The sequence below is a fragment of the Onychomys torridus genome, chromosome 1 (assembly GCF_903995425.1).
Source record: "Onychomys torridus chromosome 1, mOncTor1.1, whole genome shotgun sequence".
Lineage (NCBI taxonomy): Eukaryota > Metazoa > Chordata > Mammalia > Rodentia > Cricetidae > Onychomys > Onychomys torridus.
The window spans coordinates 123,634,550-123,650,211 of record NC_050443.1 but is presented as its reverse complement, the minus strand read 5'-3'; the positions used below and the strand labels follow the sequence as shown (position 1 = coordinate 123,650,211).

Sequence of the window (15,662 nt, the reverse complement as noted above, 5' to 3'; positions counted from 1 at the left end):
TTTAACTAGTCTGTTACTTAATTTTTTTTTTCTTGCATTCAATTTAGTGTGTAAGTTGTTGTTTATGTGCCAAAGCACATGGGAGGTCGGAGGACAATCTTCAGTTCTTAGTTCTCTACTTCTCCCCATGGAGGTTCAGGGGTTGAGCCTGAGTCACCAGGTTTGGACCAAGAACTAACAGTGAAGTCTTAATAGGGGGAAGATGGCAGCTGACTTCTGCAAAGTCACTCATTTGGTACCTAGCACATCCTAGAGTTCAGCTATCCAGTATACTAACCTCCAACTACATGGGACAGTGTCAATTTGAATAGAATGTAAAAGGCAGGTCATCGGCCACATTTGCAGTGCCTAACGTTCACATGTACTTGGGTGGTGACAACCTTACCTGACAAACTATCAAACACAGTTGTAGAGCACTACATAGTTCTCATGACTGCAGCAGCTGGCTGGGCATGGCAGCTCTAGCCTATAATCCCAGCATTTAGGAGCCCAAGACTATAGCAGTGTTCTGAGTCTGAGGCCAGCCTGCTTGGACTACAATGTGGAGATGCTGTCTCAAAAAAGAAAATGAAAGTTCTAGTGTAACACGTGGAAGACACTGTGAGCATTTCAAATGCTTCTACTAGGGCTAGAGAGGTGGCTCAGTGCTTAAAGGGATTAGTTGCTCTTCCAGAGGACATGGATTTGACTCCTAGCACCCACGTGGTAGCTCACAACATGTCTTTAACTCCAGTTTCAGGGGATCCGCCACCCTCTTTGGTCTCCCTCCTTGGGAACTAGGCACACATAGTGAACATACAAGCAGGCAATATGCCCATACACATATAATAGTTTTTTTTTTAAGTGCTACTTAAGCTGTGTGTAGAAATGGCACACTGAATAATTAAATTAGATTTAACACAAGTGATTTCAGCAGCTATTTACTAAAGTATTCAAAAAGTACTGCTGAAATAGAAAAAACGCTAACAAAGATCAAGAATTGAACATCAGACTGTGATAATCAAAGGGGAAAAAAATAAGACTTATTCACTAAATGTGCCTAAAGGACACCAATTATTTCAAAAACTATGCTTTAAAATGGTAGTCTGGAGCACATGCCTTTAATCCCAGCACTCAGGAGGCAGAGGCAGGCAGATATCTTTGAGTTTCAGGACAGCCTGGTCTACAGAATGAGTTCCAGGACAGCCAGGACAACACACAAAAACCCCATCTTGAAAAACAACAACAACAACAATAATGATGATAGAAGAAAAAAACAAAACACCCAGGTTGGGGATGTAGCTCAGTGGTAGAGTGCTTGCCAAGCAAGCGCAAGACCCTGGGTTGGGTCCTCAGCTCTGAAAAAACAAATAAAAACAAACAACAACAACAACAAAAAAAAAAAAAAAAAAGAGAAGAAAGAAAGAAAGAAAAGGTAGTTTGGGGCTATAGAGACAACATAGTGGTTGAGAACACTGGTGATCTTCTGGAGGATCAGAGTTCGATTCCCAGCACCTACATGGAAGCTCACAAAATTCTCTTAATCCCAGATCCAGGGGATGTGATGCCCTCTTCTGGCCTACAAGGGAAACAGGCACATACATGGTACACAGACATAAATGCATGCAGAGCACTGATACACAGAAAAATGGATTTGAAAAACAACAAAAAAAAACCTTTCAGTTTGCTAGTAGAACTGAGGATACATGCTTGTAATCAAATAACTCAGGAGGCAGAAACAGGAGGATCTAAAGTCTAAGGCCAGTCTAGACTAACATAGTGAGTTCCGGGCCATCATAGGCTAGAGTGAAACCCTGCCTCAAAAAAACCAAAACAAATAAAATACAAAGATTATGAATCTAACAAATCAAAGCTTTAGAGAACTCTCAGAGAAGTGTTAATAAATCCAACCATCCACCTGCACTGAGGTCATAGTTAACTGTTTATTAACTATAACATTCTCTAAAACTCTGAAACAGGGCTGGAGAGGTGGCTCAGAGGTTAAGAGCACTGGCAGTTCTTCCAGAGGTCCCAAGTTCAATCCCCAGCAACCACATGGTGGCTCACAGCCATCTATAATGAGATCCGGTGCTCTCTTCTGGCATGTAGACAGAACACTGTATGTGTAATAAATAAATATTAAAAAACAAAAAAACTCTGAAACAATTCAAACAGCATGTTAATAATTGTACATACTTGCAGTAAGAGCAGTTGCTCTTGCAGAGGACCTGAGTTAAATTCCCAGCACCTACACAGTAGCTCACAACCATTTGAAACTCCAGTCCTAGGAGATCTGACACCCTCTCTGTCCTCCACAGGCACTGCATGCACATGGTGCACAGACATACATACATGCAGGCAAACACTCTATGCATAAAATAACTTTTAAAGAAAAAAAATGTACATATAGAATAAAATATTGCTGATTCATCTAAAATGCCTTCCTCATGTTAGAATTTATCATCTAAGTCTGAGCTGAAAAGTTCAATGTAGAAATAAATCACTATCACAGTCAGGCCAATCTTAGGACTTCTCTAGAGTCCTAGTTTACTAATTAATATTAGATTAAAAAATAACAAGTAACAGGCTGTAAACAATAAGCCATGTGTGCAGCCCAATTAAAATAAAAGCAGTAAGTATCTTTAGTACATGTATACAGCATTTAGGATCTCTTTGCAGCTACCTTAGAAAAGAGTGGAAATGTCAGTGGACCACCCTCTCCCAGGAGACCCCTGAACTCACCATCTTTAAAATCGCCCCATACAATCGCAAGAGTACTGTCCGAGGTTCATCGCCAACACTGGCTATGGAGTCTGGCAAAGAGCACTGGAACAGCATGTTACTGAGACCGCCCCTGTGAGAGAAGACACAGAGGGAAAAGCTCAGCCACTCTTTCTGGTGAACACAGATACACTGTCAGATGGTACACCTGTGCTCATCTGAGTCTTGGTGTATTCGCTCAGGATATTTGAAAACACTGATGATGAACTCCCATTTTCAAACAAATTCCACAAGTCCAATTACAAACAGGCAAATCCTTAATCTGTTGTTTCTGGAGTCAGGACCATTTCCACCCTTATGCACCTTAAAAGTAATAAGGACCAAGGAGGAAATTCCTTGGCACTAAGAATGGGAATGCTGATGCCTCGCTGCAAGCCAGGGTTTTTCTAGCCTACTATTTTCATTATATTGTCCTGATCACTATCAAAATTCTGGAACAATTTTGTTGTTGTTGTTCATTGGTAGGGGGGGTTGCCACTGAGAACATGTGGAAGTTAAGAGGGCAATCTGGCAAAACCCAGTTCTCTCCTTCTATGATACGGGTGATCTCAGGAATCACTCAAGTCAGTAGACTTGAAGGTAAGTGACCTCACCCGGAATGCTCCTTGCCCTCTTGGGACAATCTTAAACTTCTCCAGGGCTTTTCACTTAGTGTGTGAGTCTAAGACCTATCCCTTTTATGCTAAGGTTAGTATAAGTACCTCAACCATTTTTTTTTTTTTTTTTTTAACTTTTCAAGACAGGGTCTCTCTGTGTAACAATCCCAGCTGTTCTGGAAATCACTTTGTGGACCAGGCTGGTCTGGAACTCACAGACATCCGCCTGCCCCTGCCTCCCAGTGCTGGAATTAAAGGTGTGCAACCACCACCACCACCACCACCACCACCACCACCACCACCACCACCACCCCCAGCATAACTCAACCATTTTCAACTAAGTTTTTAAAAACAAGTATCTACAACATGAATTTGTTTAAGGAGCTTCCAGGAGATGGCCTACAGCCACATTCAGCTCTCACTGCTAAACCCAAAAGCAAATTACAAGGCCCTTTAAACAGTAAACAACCTTGGAGCAAATCAACTGCCTGGGCTGTGGAGACCTGAGACAGAAGACAGTTCTTAAATGAAGAGATGACACAAAATTCTTTACAGTATTAGCCACAGATAAGAGGGACTTCAATTACAGTGGACCACTGTGCACCTTCAGAGTCCCAAATTCTATTCCGACTCCCATTTGAAGATCTAAGCCCGAGCTGGCCTAGGACTGCCTCCAGATACACACCACCATACCCAGGTTGATTTTTTTTTTTTTTCCTTTTCATCAGTTAAGAACTTCTAAGTACTCCTATACAACTGTATTCAGTTTAGGTTTTTGTCTGTTTGGTTTAGGTTTTTTTTTTTGTTTTTTTTTTTAATTTTATTTATTTATTATGTATACAGAAGAGGGCACCAGATCTCACTACAGATGGTTGTGAGCCACCATGTGATTGCTGGGAATTGAACTCAGGACCTCTGGATGAAGAGCCAGTGCTCTTAACCTTTGAGCCATCTCTCCAGCCCCTGGTTTAGATTTTTGAAGATAGGGTTTCATTTATGCCGGCTGGTCTCAAGCTCACTTCACTATGTAGCCAAAGCTGGCTTTGAACTCTTGATCTTTCTGCTAAGGTAATTCCCAGTTCTCAAAGCTCCTGGGATTATAGGCAGTGGCAGCACACGGGCTGAAGAAGTTTTTCAGTAGGCTGCTAAAAACATGTCAAAGAACGACAGCAAGAGTATGGGCCTATTCCTGGGAGATAAAGCAACTGCCATCTCATTTAAAAGCTCAGAAAGGAGTCAGCAAGGAGGAGGAGCAAGCAGCTTTCCTCTTCCTAACTAACCGTGGTAGTACCCTCCGCTGCAGGGCTTACCACAATTCCCCCACCATGTGGGGTCACTGCCAACAGGGGCTTCTGACTACCAAGCAACAGGGCACGCCCTCAATTTTCTTCCTGTCACACAGTCTCCAAAGCTTAGTCAAATGAAAATAGATGAACTACTGTTCTAAGCTGTGTGACTTGACTCCAAGTTTGTCTCCATAATCCCACAGAAAGCAGGCTAGCATGGCCAGAAACAAAGCTCACAACTCAGACATCCTTGGTTTATTGTGTTAGGCTGTAATGAATAAGCTGTCTGTTACAGTTTGATGTCAATCAAAATGAGTGAAACAGGGTCATTACACCAGCGGCCTAAGAACTATGAGAAACTAATCGGGGGGAAAAAAAAACAAAAACAAAAAAACAAAAACAAAAAAAAACAGTGACCAATGAGTCCAATCCTGTGACTGGCAACAAGATCCAACAAAGTTGTCAGAACATCACAAGTGAAAATCCAGGTATTCTCTCTAACGACTTCAAAGGGATTTGAAGCCACAGACTTACCACCTTGAGTAGCATTTTACATTCAATACGAACCAGTTGCAATTCAGCATAGCAAGCACAAGATACTCAGCCAAAAACAAACAAACAAACACACACACACACCAAAAAAAAAAAAAAAAAAAAAAAAAAAAAAACCCCACAAAAACACCAGCAGAACCAATAGGAAATAGCAAAGAACAGCAGAGGTAGGCAGATCCCTGAATTCCAGGCCAGCCAGGGATACATAATGAGACATAAAGAAAACAATAGCCCAGCGGTGGAGCATGCCCTTAATCACAACACTAGGTTAGCAGAGGCAAGGGGATTTCTGTGAATTCCAAACCAGCCTAGTCTACAGAGCTAGTTCTAGGACAGCTAATACTATACTCAGAAACCCTGTCTCAAAAAAACAAAAGAAAATGAAAAACATAATTCTTGTGTAATAATTTGTAGCTGCTGGGTTTTTTTTGTTTTGTTTTGTTGAAAGTTCCATCTCCAGGACCAAAAAAAATTTAATTTTAAAAATTTGAAAATAGGAGATGGCTCAGCAGTTAAGAGCACTGGCTATTCTTCCAGAGGTCCTGAGTTCAATTCCCAGCAACCACATGGTGGCTCACAACTATCTGTAATGAGATCTGGTGCCCTCTTCTGGCCTGCAAGCATGCACTCAGGCAGAACACTATATACATAATAAATATAAATCTTTTTTTAAAAATTTTGAAAATATGCATGCTAATGACTCAAGAACTTTCTGGCCTGGACTCATCATTGTGAACATAAAATATCACTGCAGCTGCAGGAGGGGAAGAGGTGAGAAGACACAAAGAAACTCACATTTGAATGGATTCTAGAACAGATTATGTGATGCTTTTAATCCTTCTAATAATCTTGCTTTTTCTTACTTTCATACTTTCTCTTTAAAAATATAGGGCATGGTGGCACGGACCTTTAATCTGAGTTAGATCTCAGGAGGTACATATTGTTTAGCTGGAATCTCCAGCTCAGCCCCTTTTCTCTCTCTTCAAACCCCACTTTATCTTGTTACTAAGAGTTTCCATTTAGAAGTTCTTTTTCAGCCAGGCGGCGGTGGCGCACACCTGTAATCCCAGCACTCGGGAGGCAGAGGCAGGCGGATCTCTGTGAGTTTGAGGCCAGCCTGGTCTCCAAAGCGAGTTCCAGGAAAGGAGCAAAGCTACACAGAGAAACCCTGTTTCGAAAAACCAAAAAAAAAAAAAAAAAAAGTTCTTACTTTTTAAGGTTAACTTTAACAGGGGTAAAGCTATAAAATCCTAATCTTATAAAACATACTAGTTAACAATCAGACACCTCATAAAGGATCAACTTCTTCAGTATTTCCAGATTTAGCTTGTATATATGTTCTCAAAGTTAAGCCTAAAACAAGTAGCTAGAAACAACATCTGTCTAGTTTAGATATACCTAACAAATAATGATCCTCAAACACTTCAGAGATAGGAGAATATTGCATTTAAAATGTTTAATAAAAAAAGCTTTTTTTTTATGGTGGTGGTGGTGGTGGTGGTGGCGGTGCACTCGGAAGGCAGAGCCAGGTGGATCTCTGTGAGTTCAAGGCCAGCCTGTTCTACAGAGTGAGATCCAGGACAGGCACCAAAGCTACACAGAGAAACCCTGTCTCAAAAACCACCCCCCCCCCCAAAATCCTTTTCTTGATAGAGACATGCCAGCTCCTGGAAGCACCCCTATCTCCTCCAAAGAAGATGGATGGACACAGAACTTCTACCTGCACCTTACTTTAAATATGGCAAAGCCATCCACAGGGCAGGGGAAAAACGAAACAAACAAACCTCACTTCAATTGCTGCCAAGACCCAGTCCAGACTGTGAAGAAGCAGGACACTGGGGAACTGATTGCCCCACTTTGCCAAGATAAATTAGGCTGGTCTCCCCAAATTCCTACTCAACAGGAAAATCTATCATATCTTCTGGACCTAGCAGCTGAGGACTGATGCTGCCTTGGGGCCTCTGTCCCCAAAGACCATAGAAGAATCTGGGGTAGCTGTCTAGGTAGCTGGTAAGTCCCTGTCATTTTTCTTTAAACAAATTTTTTTTGGAGCTGAGGATCGAACCCCAGGCCTTGCACTTGCTAGGCAAGCGCTCTACCACTGAGCTAAATCCCCAACCCCATTAAACAAATTTTTTAAAGATTTATTTATTTATTTATCATGTATACAGCATGTATGCCTGCATGCCAGAAGAGGGCACCAGATCTCATTACAGATGGTTGTGAGCCACCATGTGGGTGTTGGGAATTGAACTCAGGACCTCTGGAAGAACAGTCTGTACTCTTAACCTCTGAGCTATCTCTCCAGCCCCAGTCCCTGTCATTTTTAATAGATTTGGAAGATGTTTCACTTCTGCTGACTCAAGTGAAATTTTTTTTTTTTTTTTTTTTTGGTATGTGGAGCTGAGGACCGAACCCAGGGCCTTGTGCTTGCTAGGCAAGCACTCTACCACTGAGCTAAATCCCCAACCCCTGTGAAATTTATCCTTCTCAGGTCTGATGGTGTTTGATGACTAGGGTACTGATAGCTTTGCCAGTTTAACAGTTCTCCCCTCAAGGCTACTTGGTAGTTCATTAGTTAAGTTTCTTATTGAAAACAGACAGATTTGCCTTGTTCACAGGCTTCATAGTAAAGGACAAACAGGTTTCAGATGTAACATTCTACTAAAGGAACACAGAAAAATAATTTAAGATATATAAAGGAATAAATCAGTGATTTAAGGTATGTAAAGATATTTTGGACTTCTGTCCCCTCTCTATGCTATTACACTGGAATTTTGGAGGGTCAGAGTGTTAACACTGATAAATGGAGTTCTGGTAAACTGATAAAGCACTATCTACTATTCAGTCCCAAGTTCAAGATTTTAAATTTCCTCTGGTTGTCTTCTAAGTATAGATTTAAAGAGGTGTATTTCATTGGGCTAAAACCAAGCTCTCTAGACATAGGAAAAAAGTTCACGCCTTTTAACCCAAAGCCAACATCTTTGCTATGACACCAAGGTGAAATCTGTTCCTGGGGAAAGAGTGCTGCTACTGTGTCAAGGAATCTGACCTGGTGGAAACTAATATTGAATCACTTCACAAACTGAAGAACTTCATCACTACAACCAGGACACATCTCTATTCCATTCCTTCTGGCAGTCTTTACTCTTCCCATAGCTAGCCCTGTTCATAGGGCTGGTGTTAATAATCTATGTTTTTCTCCTAGCAACTTGCCTTCTCCGCTTCCTTCAGGAACAAATTCCTGAGGTCTCCAGGGTGGTAGTTAACTGAATGCATCTTCACCATACCTACAGCTGAATGTGAGTCCACAGACTCCTGACTCCTCCTCCCCATGTTGTTCCATGCCAACAGTAAGTAGCTAGATTTGAACTAGTGCCCATATACCCAAGAAGGTTGGGATATTCAGCTAGAATCTCCAGCTCGGCCCCATTTCTCTTTCCAAACACACTGCCCTGTCAAAAACAAAACAAAAAAACACTAAAAAATCAAGTTCCACATTCCTGGCAATTGTGGTGGCTCCTCCTCTGAAGCTGCCAGCTCCAAGTCCCCATCCAACACATTATAATTGGGCACAAACTCAGCCTGTAGCAGACATGTCATTACCCCATGACTACAGGGTACATAAACGCCCCGCTTCAGATCAGCCATGTGGTTTTTCTCCTGACTCCTTCCCCACCTCAATCTCTGGGGGCTGGAGGGTCACCCAGGAGTGCTTTGCCCAAATAAACCTGGTCTTTCACTTTTTAATTCCGCTTGATCTGGTTTCCTTTGTCAGGGGAGAAACCTATTATTGGGTTCAGAAAACCTATTCCATGAAGAACTCTAGAAAGATTTCTAGTGATTAGATAAAAAGACAGCATCCCTCCAGAACTTGTCAAACATGTTCATGTCTCCCAAAAGGAGTCATTTCCCTTGCCTGTGGCCGAACCCATGTAAAAGCTAGAAAGTTTCTATAATCCCATTGTGCCTCTGTCAAGATGAGGAGCAAAGACAGGAGAATCCCAGGAAGCTCATGGGCCAGCTAGCCTGGTTGTATATATGCAATGAACAGCAAAGAAACCCTGCCTCAAACAAAGACAAATGTTGAATGTTGAGAACCAACCTAAGGTTGTTCACATATTTGCTATGGAATGGAACACACACATAAACACATACCATATCCATGGTGTATTATATGTGTGTGTGTGAGAGAGAAACTGATTAAGTGATTTTATATGGCTCTCCATTGATATACCTATGGTTGCATATGAAAACCCATTCGGGCCTTCGGTTCCTCAGTCCATACTCAAAAGTACCTGTTCAAAGTCAAAGCTAGCAACCTGGTCTTCTCACCTCCTTTCCTACCCTAAAATTCCCTCCATCTCAGGGCTTCCTTCCGCAGCTACTCATCCTCTTTATAACCCACATGATTTGTTCAACTTGAACTCTCTCATTTCTCTCCAAGATGGCCCTGGCCATATCCAGTCTGCTTTCTTTTCTGTGTTGGACTCTCCAGAAGCCTCTGGATATTTTCTCTCTCTTATCTACATACAATAAAAAACCTTCCCCTTAATTTTAGAGCCATTTTGGCAATCTCTTTACTGCACCCCCTTGCAGATCCCCAGCACTCAGAAGGTTGAGGCAAGATCTGAGTTCCAGACCAGCCAGGTCAGAGAGAAAGAGACTGCGAACTAGGCTCTTATTACCTAAGCAAATTTCTTTTCCTCCAGTTACACAGTCCCTGATACATTCTGGATACTTCCCAAGACTTTTAGGATTTCCTAACAAGAACTCTTAGAAACCACAATGTTGCCAACCACGGGGGCCCATGACTTTAGTCCCAACACTCAAATAGGCCCAGCCCTCAGGAGGCAGAGGCAAGAGGATCTGAGTTTGAAGCCAGCCTGGTCCACACTGTGAGCTCCAGGACAGCCAGAAAACCTATCACAAAAACAAAACAAACAAAAAAACCCACAAAACCTAGAGTTGGCCAGCTTGCTTCTTTCTGCCCACTTGTCCTTGTCAAGACTACAGGAGAAGAAGAAGGGAAATAGCCTGTTCCTTGTGAGGTAAGTAGAGACCTGTCTTCTAACTTCAAAGGCACTGTCAGCTCACCAAGAAGGCCTAGAGTGGAAATTGATCCCCAACCCCAGCCCTGCACACTACAACAAAACCCTAGCTGGAACATAAGAAAACAAGATGGCCATACCCTTGGCAGCCATAAATAATGTCCTTCTGTCTCAGTTTTGAAGCCCTTCAGGATGAGACACCACAGCATTGCTCCTAAACCATTGTTCCCTCTGCAGCAAGCACTCTGCAGGCATGGGGTGTCTGTCACCTTGGTGCCAAAGCACAGCAAAGTCAAACACTTGCAGCTTCTCAAACCTTGGCAGAGTATCAATGGACACTCTCAGATCAGGTTGGCCACAAAAACTGCTTTTCAAGTTTGGCTGCTCTGAAAAGTTCACAGATGATACATAACTTCCACATATAAAAGGAAGTCAGATCTGAGTTAATACTGGCATCAAACTTTCACAATCCTAAGAATAAACCCAAATAAGCATGACTTATTTAATCTATATCATATGACCTACATTAAAACACCCTTGAGCATATGGGAGCTGACATGCATGTAGTGGTAACTATGGGCACTTACTTATATAGCGTTTCTGGACAGGTGGCACACCCCTTTAATCCCAGCACTTGGGAAGCAGAGGCAGGCAGATCTCTAAATTTGAGGCCACTCTGGTCCTCTGGTCTACACAGTAAATTCCAGGATGGCCAGGGCTACACAGAGAAACCCCGTCTCAAAAAAACCAAACCAAAACAACAACAACCAAAAAAGCCTCAAATGAGTCTAGAGCCAGTAACTGTAGTATTTACTTAAAATCGCGGTGTTTGGGAGAAGCTGAAGCAGGAAGGTGGCTGCAAATGTGAGGCCAGAACTCTTAGACAGGCAGTAGAAGTAGTGGTGGTGGTGCACACCGTTAAACCTAGCACTCGGGAGGCAAAGGCAGGTGGATCTCTGAGTTCAAGGCCAATCTGGTCACAAAGTGAGTTCCAGGACAGCCAGGGCTGCTACACAGAGAAAACCTGTCTCAAAAACCAGCCCTCAAATACTAAAAAAAAAAAAAAAAAAAAAAGAGGTCTCAAAACAAAATTTGCTAAGTGTGGTGTTACACCCCTTTAATCCCAGCACTCTGGAGACAGAGGTGATTGATCTGTGTTTGAGGCCAGCCTAGTCTATAGCGTTAAGTTTTAGGCTAGAACACAGAGAAACTCTGTCTAAAACAAATTCATGAAGCCAGGAGTAGTGGTGTACACTTTTAAGCCCAGTACTCGGGAGACAGAAGCAGGTAGATCTCTGTGAGTTCCAGGGTAGTTACATAAAAGAAACTATCTCGAAAAACCAAAAAAACAAAACAAAAACAAATTCATGGAGATAGAGAGATAGACAGACGGAGATCTCCCTATCATTACAGTTTTCATATATTTTTTCATTCCCCTAAACTGGAACAGCAATCTATTTTCTAACCTGACTTTCAATTATCAACTTTTTTCTATCTCTATTCAGAGTAAAGGACTTCTCTCCTAATACCCATACTTCAGTTGACAGTAAGTGTACTTTTATTTGAAAATAAAGTAGCCTAGCTTTGTCTAATTTTCCACCTTTCAGGGTTCAGAAGTACTCCCCACCTTTCACAAAGAACTTCCATATACATCCCATGTAGCCCAACCCCAGAACTGTCCTTATTAAATAAATAAGATTTATTATTTTTATTCTGTGTGTACAGGTATTTCATCTGTATGTATATATGTGCACTGTGTGTGTGCTGTGCCTGGTGCCCAAAGAGGCCAGAAGAGAGTGTCACATTCCCTGGAATTGGGGTTACAGATGGTTGTAAGCACCCATTTAGGTATTGTGACTGAACCTGAGTCCTCTTGCCAGAGTACCTAGTACTCCTAACCATTGAGCCATCTCTGTACCCCTGCCTACTCGCCAGTTCTTACTTTGTAATTTTTTTAATTTATTTTTATTTTTATTTTTTTGCCATCAGCCCCAGGGCTCCTGCAATACTAGTAAACACAATGAGAAGTATAAGAAAGTACATTGTGGGGTTGGGGATTCAGCTCAGTGGTAGAGTGCTTGCCTAGCAAGCGCAAGGCCCTGGGTTTGATCCTCAGCTCCACACACACACACAAAAAAAGGACATTGTGAAAGACAGATTATAATCTCTTTGTGGTAAACTAAAAATAAGGGCCTCTCTGACTTATATAGAAGGCAGCAAACCCTAGAGAGAAGCTGGCTAACAAGACCCCAGTAGAAGGGAAGATCAGATCAGATAAAATATTGCAGGTATGGTATGGTGCATGACACCCCCCCACACACCCACCCAACATTACCCACTAAAATAAAAGCCTTTTGCTGGGCAGTGGTGGCAATGCACCTTTAATCCCAGCACTTGGGAGGCAGAGGCAGGTGGATCACTGAATTTGAGGCCAGCCTGGTCTACAGAGTGAGTTCTAGGACAACCAGGGTTGTTACACAGAGAAACCCTGTCTTGAAAAAAATAAACCTTTATCAGAGAAGGGGGGGGCAAAGAAAATGGGCTTGTAATCATATTCAATCACTGGCCTCTTGACTACATGTCTCAATTCTGTGGAAAGAATATGACCCTACTAAAAGTTCACCAGCAAGGCATCTCTGCCAAGTGGGCCTGGAGTCCAAACATTGTAGGACCTGAGTTAAAAATTTATTTAAAACAAAAGAATCATAGGCACATGGTGTACATACACACACTCAGGCAAAACACTCATAAAATAAAAATCTTTTTTTTTTTAAATTAAAAAAATAAAAGAATCCAGCTGGGCGGTGGTGGCACATGCCTTTAATTCCAGTATTGGGGAGGCAGAGGTAGGCAGATCTCTGTGAGTTCGAGGCCAACCTCTACAGAGTGAGATCAAGGACAGGCACCAAAACTACACAGGCACAAAACTTGAAAAAACAAACAAAAAAGTAAATAAATAAATAAATAAAGTAAAAGAATCCTATCTTCTTCTAGAGTTGCAAGCTCCTCTTTTGTACTGTTGAAGATTTTATATTAAAGTAGGATACAGATAGAAAAAAAAACAACAACCAGTTATTTCATGGTTATCAACAAATGAATTATAAAATTTATAAAAAGAGGTAAAAAGACACAGATTAGCCAAAACAATTTTGAAAGTGAAGATAATCAGAGAGCTAACACTATCAACATTTAAGAAGACAATAATTAGGGCTGGAGAGATGGCTTAGCAGTTAGGAGCACTGGCTACTCTTTCAGAAGACCCAGGCTCTGTTCCCACCTTCAATGGCAGCTCTTCTGGCTTCCACGGGCAGTGCATGCACAGGCACACATGCAGGCAAACTACTCATACACATAAAATAAACACAAATATAAACCAGGTGTTTTGGAGCTCATCTTTAATTCCAGCACTTGAGACTATCTCTGTGAGTTCAAGGCCAGTCTAGTCTACATAGTGAATTCCATGCCAGTCAAGGATACACAGCAAGACTATGTCTCAAAACAAACAAAATGTTAATAAAAGTAAATTTGGAAAAGACCACAATAATCAATACAAGTACAGAACGAAGAGCCCATAAACAGAAGTAATCTTTGACAAGAAGAGCAAAGGCAGTACCCAAAGAATAAAACAGTACTTTTGACAACTATACTGAAGTAACTGAACATCTACATGCACACACACAAAAGAATCTAAACAGACTTACACCTCGAAGAACATAAACGTCAAAGGAATCACAAACCTAAATGAATATGCAAAACAAAATTTCTGCACATCAACTTCAACACAAAATCTAGATGATGTTAGGTCTGATGATAATTTTTTAGATAACACAATGAAGGCAAGATCCAGGGCTAGGCAAGGAGAGCATGCTCAGACCTGAGTTCAATCCCTGATACTGAAAAATAAAGACAAAAAAGAAAAGCCAAGCTCAGAAGTTCATACCTGTAATCCCACCACTTTGAAGGCTGGGACCGAAAATTACTAAGAGTCTGAGGCTAGCCTGAGCTATACACAATGAGTCTCTACCCCCTCCTTCAAGACTGAAAAGACAGCCAAGCTGAGCAGAATGGTTGCTGCAGCAAGTTAGAGGTCACCCTTCAGTACATGAGAATCATAACCCAAAATGGATGAACATGAAATGCTCTCTAGGAATCAGCCTTACACATGAAAGTAGAAATACACTTAGCCCCAAGCATGGTTAAGTAAGGGCTTATTTCAAGGACTAGCTCTGCAGTCCGGGGAGAAAACATGGATAGGGGAGGGGTTCCTTCTTTGTGGTTCTCCTCGAGTAAGGCCTTGAAGGAGGAATTTTAAAAGCAGTCGTCAGGGGAAGAACTGCTAAGCAGAGAAAGGCCTGGTACTGAAACACAAAGCTCACTTAGAAGCACTGGGCCCAACGGAAAGAGCTCAGTCACTGCAGTTGGGAAAAGGGGCAATTTTAAGAGTCACAAAACAGCCCTTCTCAAAGGTAGACTGGAGCCCAAGTTTAGACCTTGCAAACAAGTTTAGGTTTTACTTTCCAGCTACAAAAGCCATGGAAGCAACTGATGACATTAGAGAAACACCTGGCAACAGGCTGCAGCATGAACTAGAGAGAGATTAGAACACATAAAATGCTTAGATCTCTTGGGGCCTCCTGTTACCGTGTATCTAAGCAAGGACAGGTAGTTCTGGGCTGTCCCTAGGCCTTAGAGACAGACCACAGTAGTTCTGGGGAACAGAATAAAGAAGACGGAGAGACTGGAGCCAGACTGCGGTTAAGGCAGACAGAAGTACTTTCTGAGGGGGAGGAGTCAAAGGGTTAAACCTGGGACAGGCAAAACGGCCTGAGCTGAAGCAATGTGATGAATAACGGAGCCAGCACAAAGCTACTTCCAGACTACTAAGCTTGTTTTAAAGGTAGTTCCCACCCACTTCCCCACATCTTAAATCACTTGTTCTCCTTATTCAACATGTTCTGTAACTACAGTCTTTCTTTCCCAAGCACAGACCTGACAGGCAGTTTACAACATGCCAGTTTTTCTTTTTTCTTTTCTTTTCTTTTTTCTTTTTTCTTTTTTTTTTTTTTTTGAGACTGGGTATCTGGCTGTTCACTTTATAGAACAGGCTGGCCTTGAACTCAGATCTACCTGAGATTAACAGCATGAGCCACCATGCCCAGCAGCATGCCACATTTTAACAGGTACTGAAATCCAAAAGGAAAGCCCTATCTTTAAGACTAACCCCTGAGTAGGATGCAGGCCTTTAATCCCAGCACTCAGGAGGCAGAGGCAGGCAGATCTGAGTTTGAGGCCAGTATGGTTTACAGGGTGAGTTCCAGTCAATGATACAGAGAAACCCCATCTTGAAACCTGCCCCCCTCCAAAAAAGACTAACTGCTGTAGAGAAAAAGAAAAAAAAACAAAAAAGACATTCTCAG

General features: G+C 42.0%; 1 protein-coding gene across 3 annotated transcripts in view; it reads right to left on the bottom strand.

Annotated features, from left to right (window-relative positions):
* The window catches only part of Chka (choline kinase alpha), a 48,763-nt gene that overhangs the window by 30,528 nt on the left and 2,573 nt on the right, over nt 1-15,662 (bottom strand). For all 3 annotated transcript variants that reach the window (XM_036200792.1, XM_036200774.1, XM_036200785.1), the window contains exon 2: nt 2,722-2,833. In XM_036200792.1, coding sequence (XP_036056685.1) covers nt 2,722-2,833 — 112 coding nt within the window. The remainder of the gene's footprint in view (nt 1-2,721; nt 2,834-15,662) is intronic.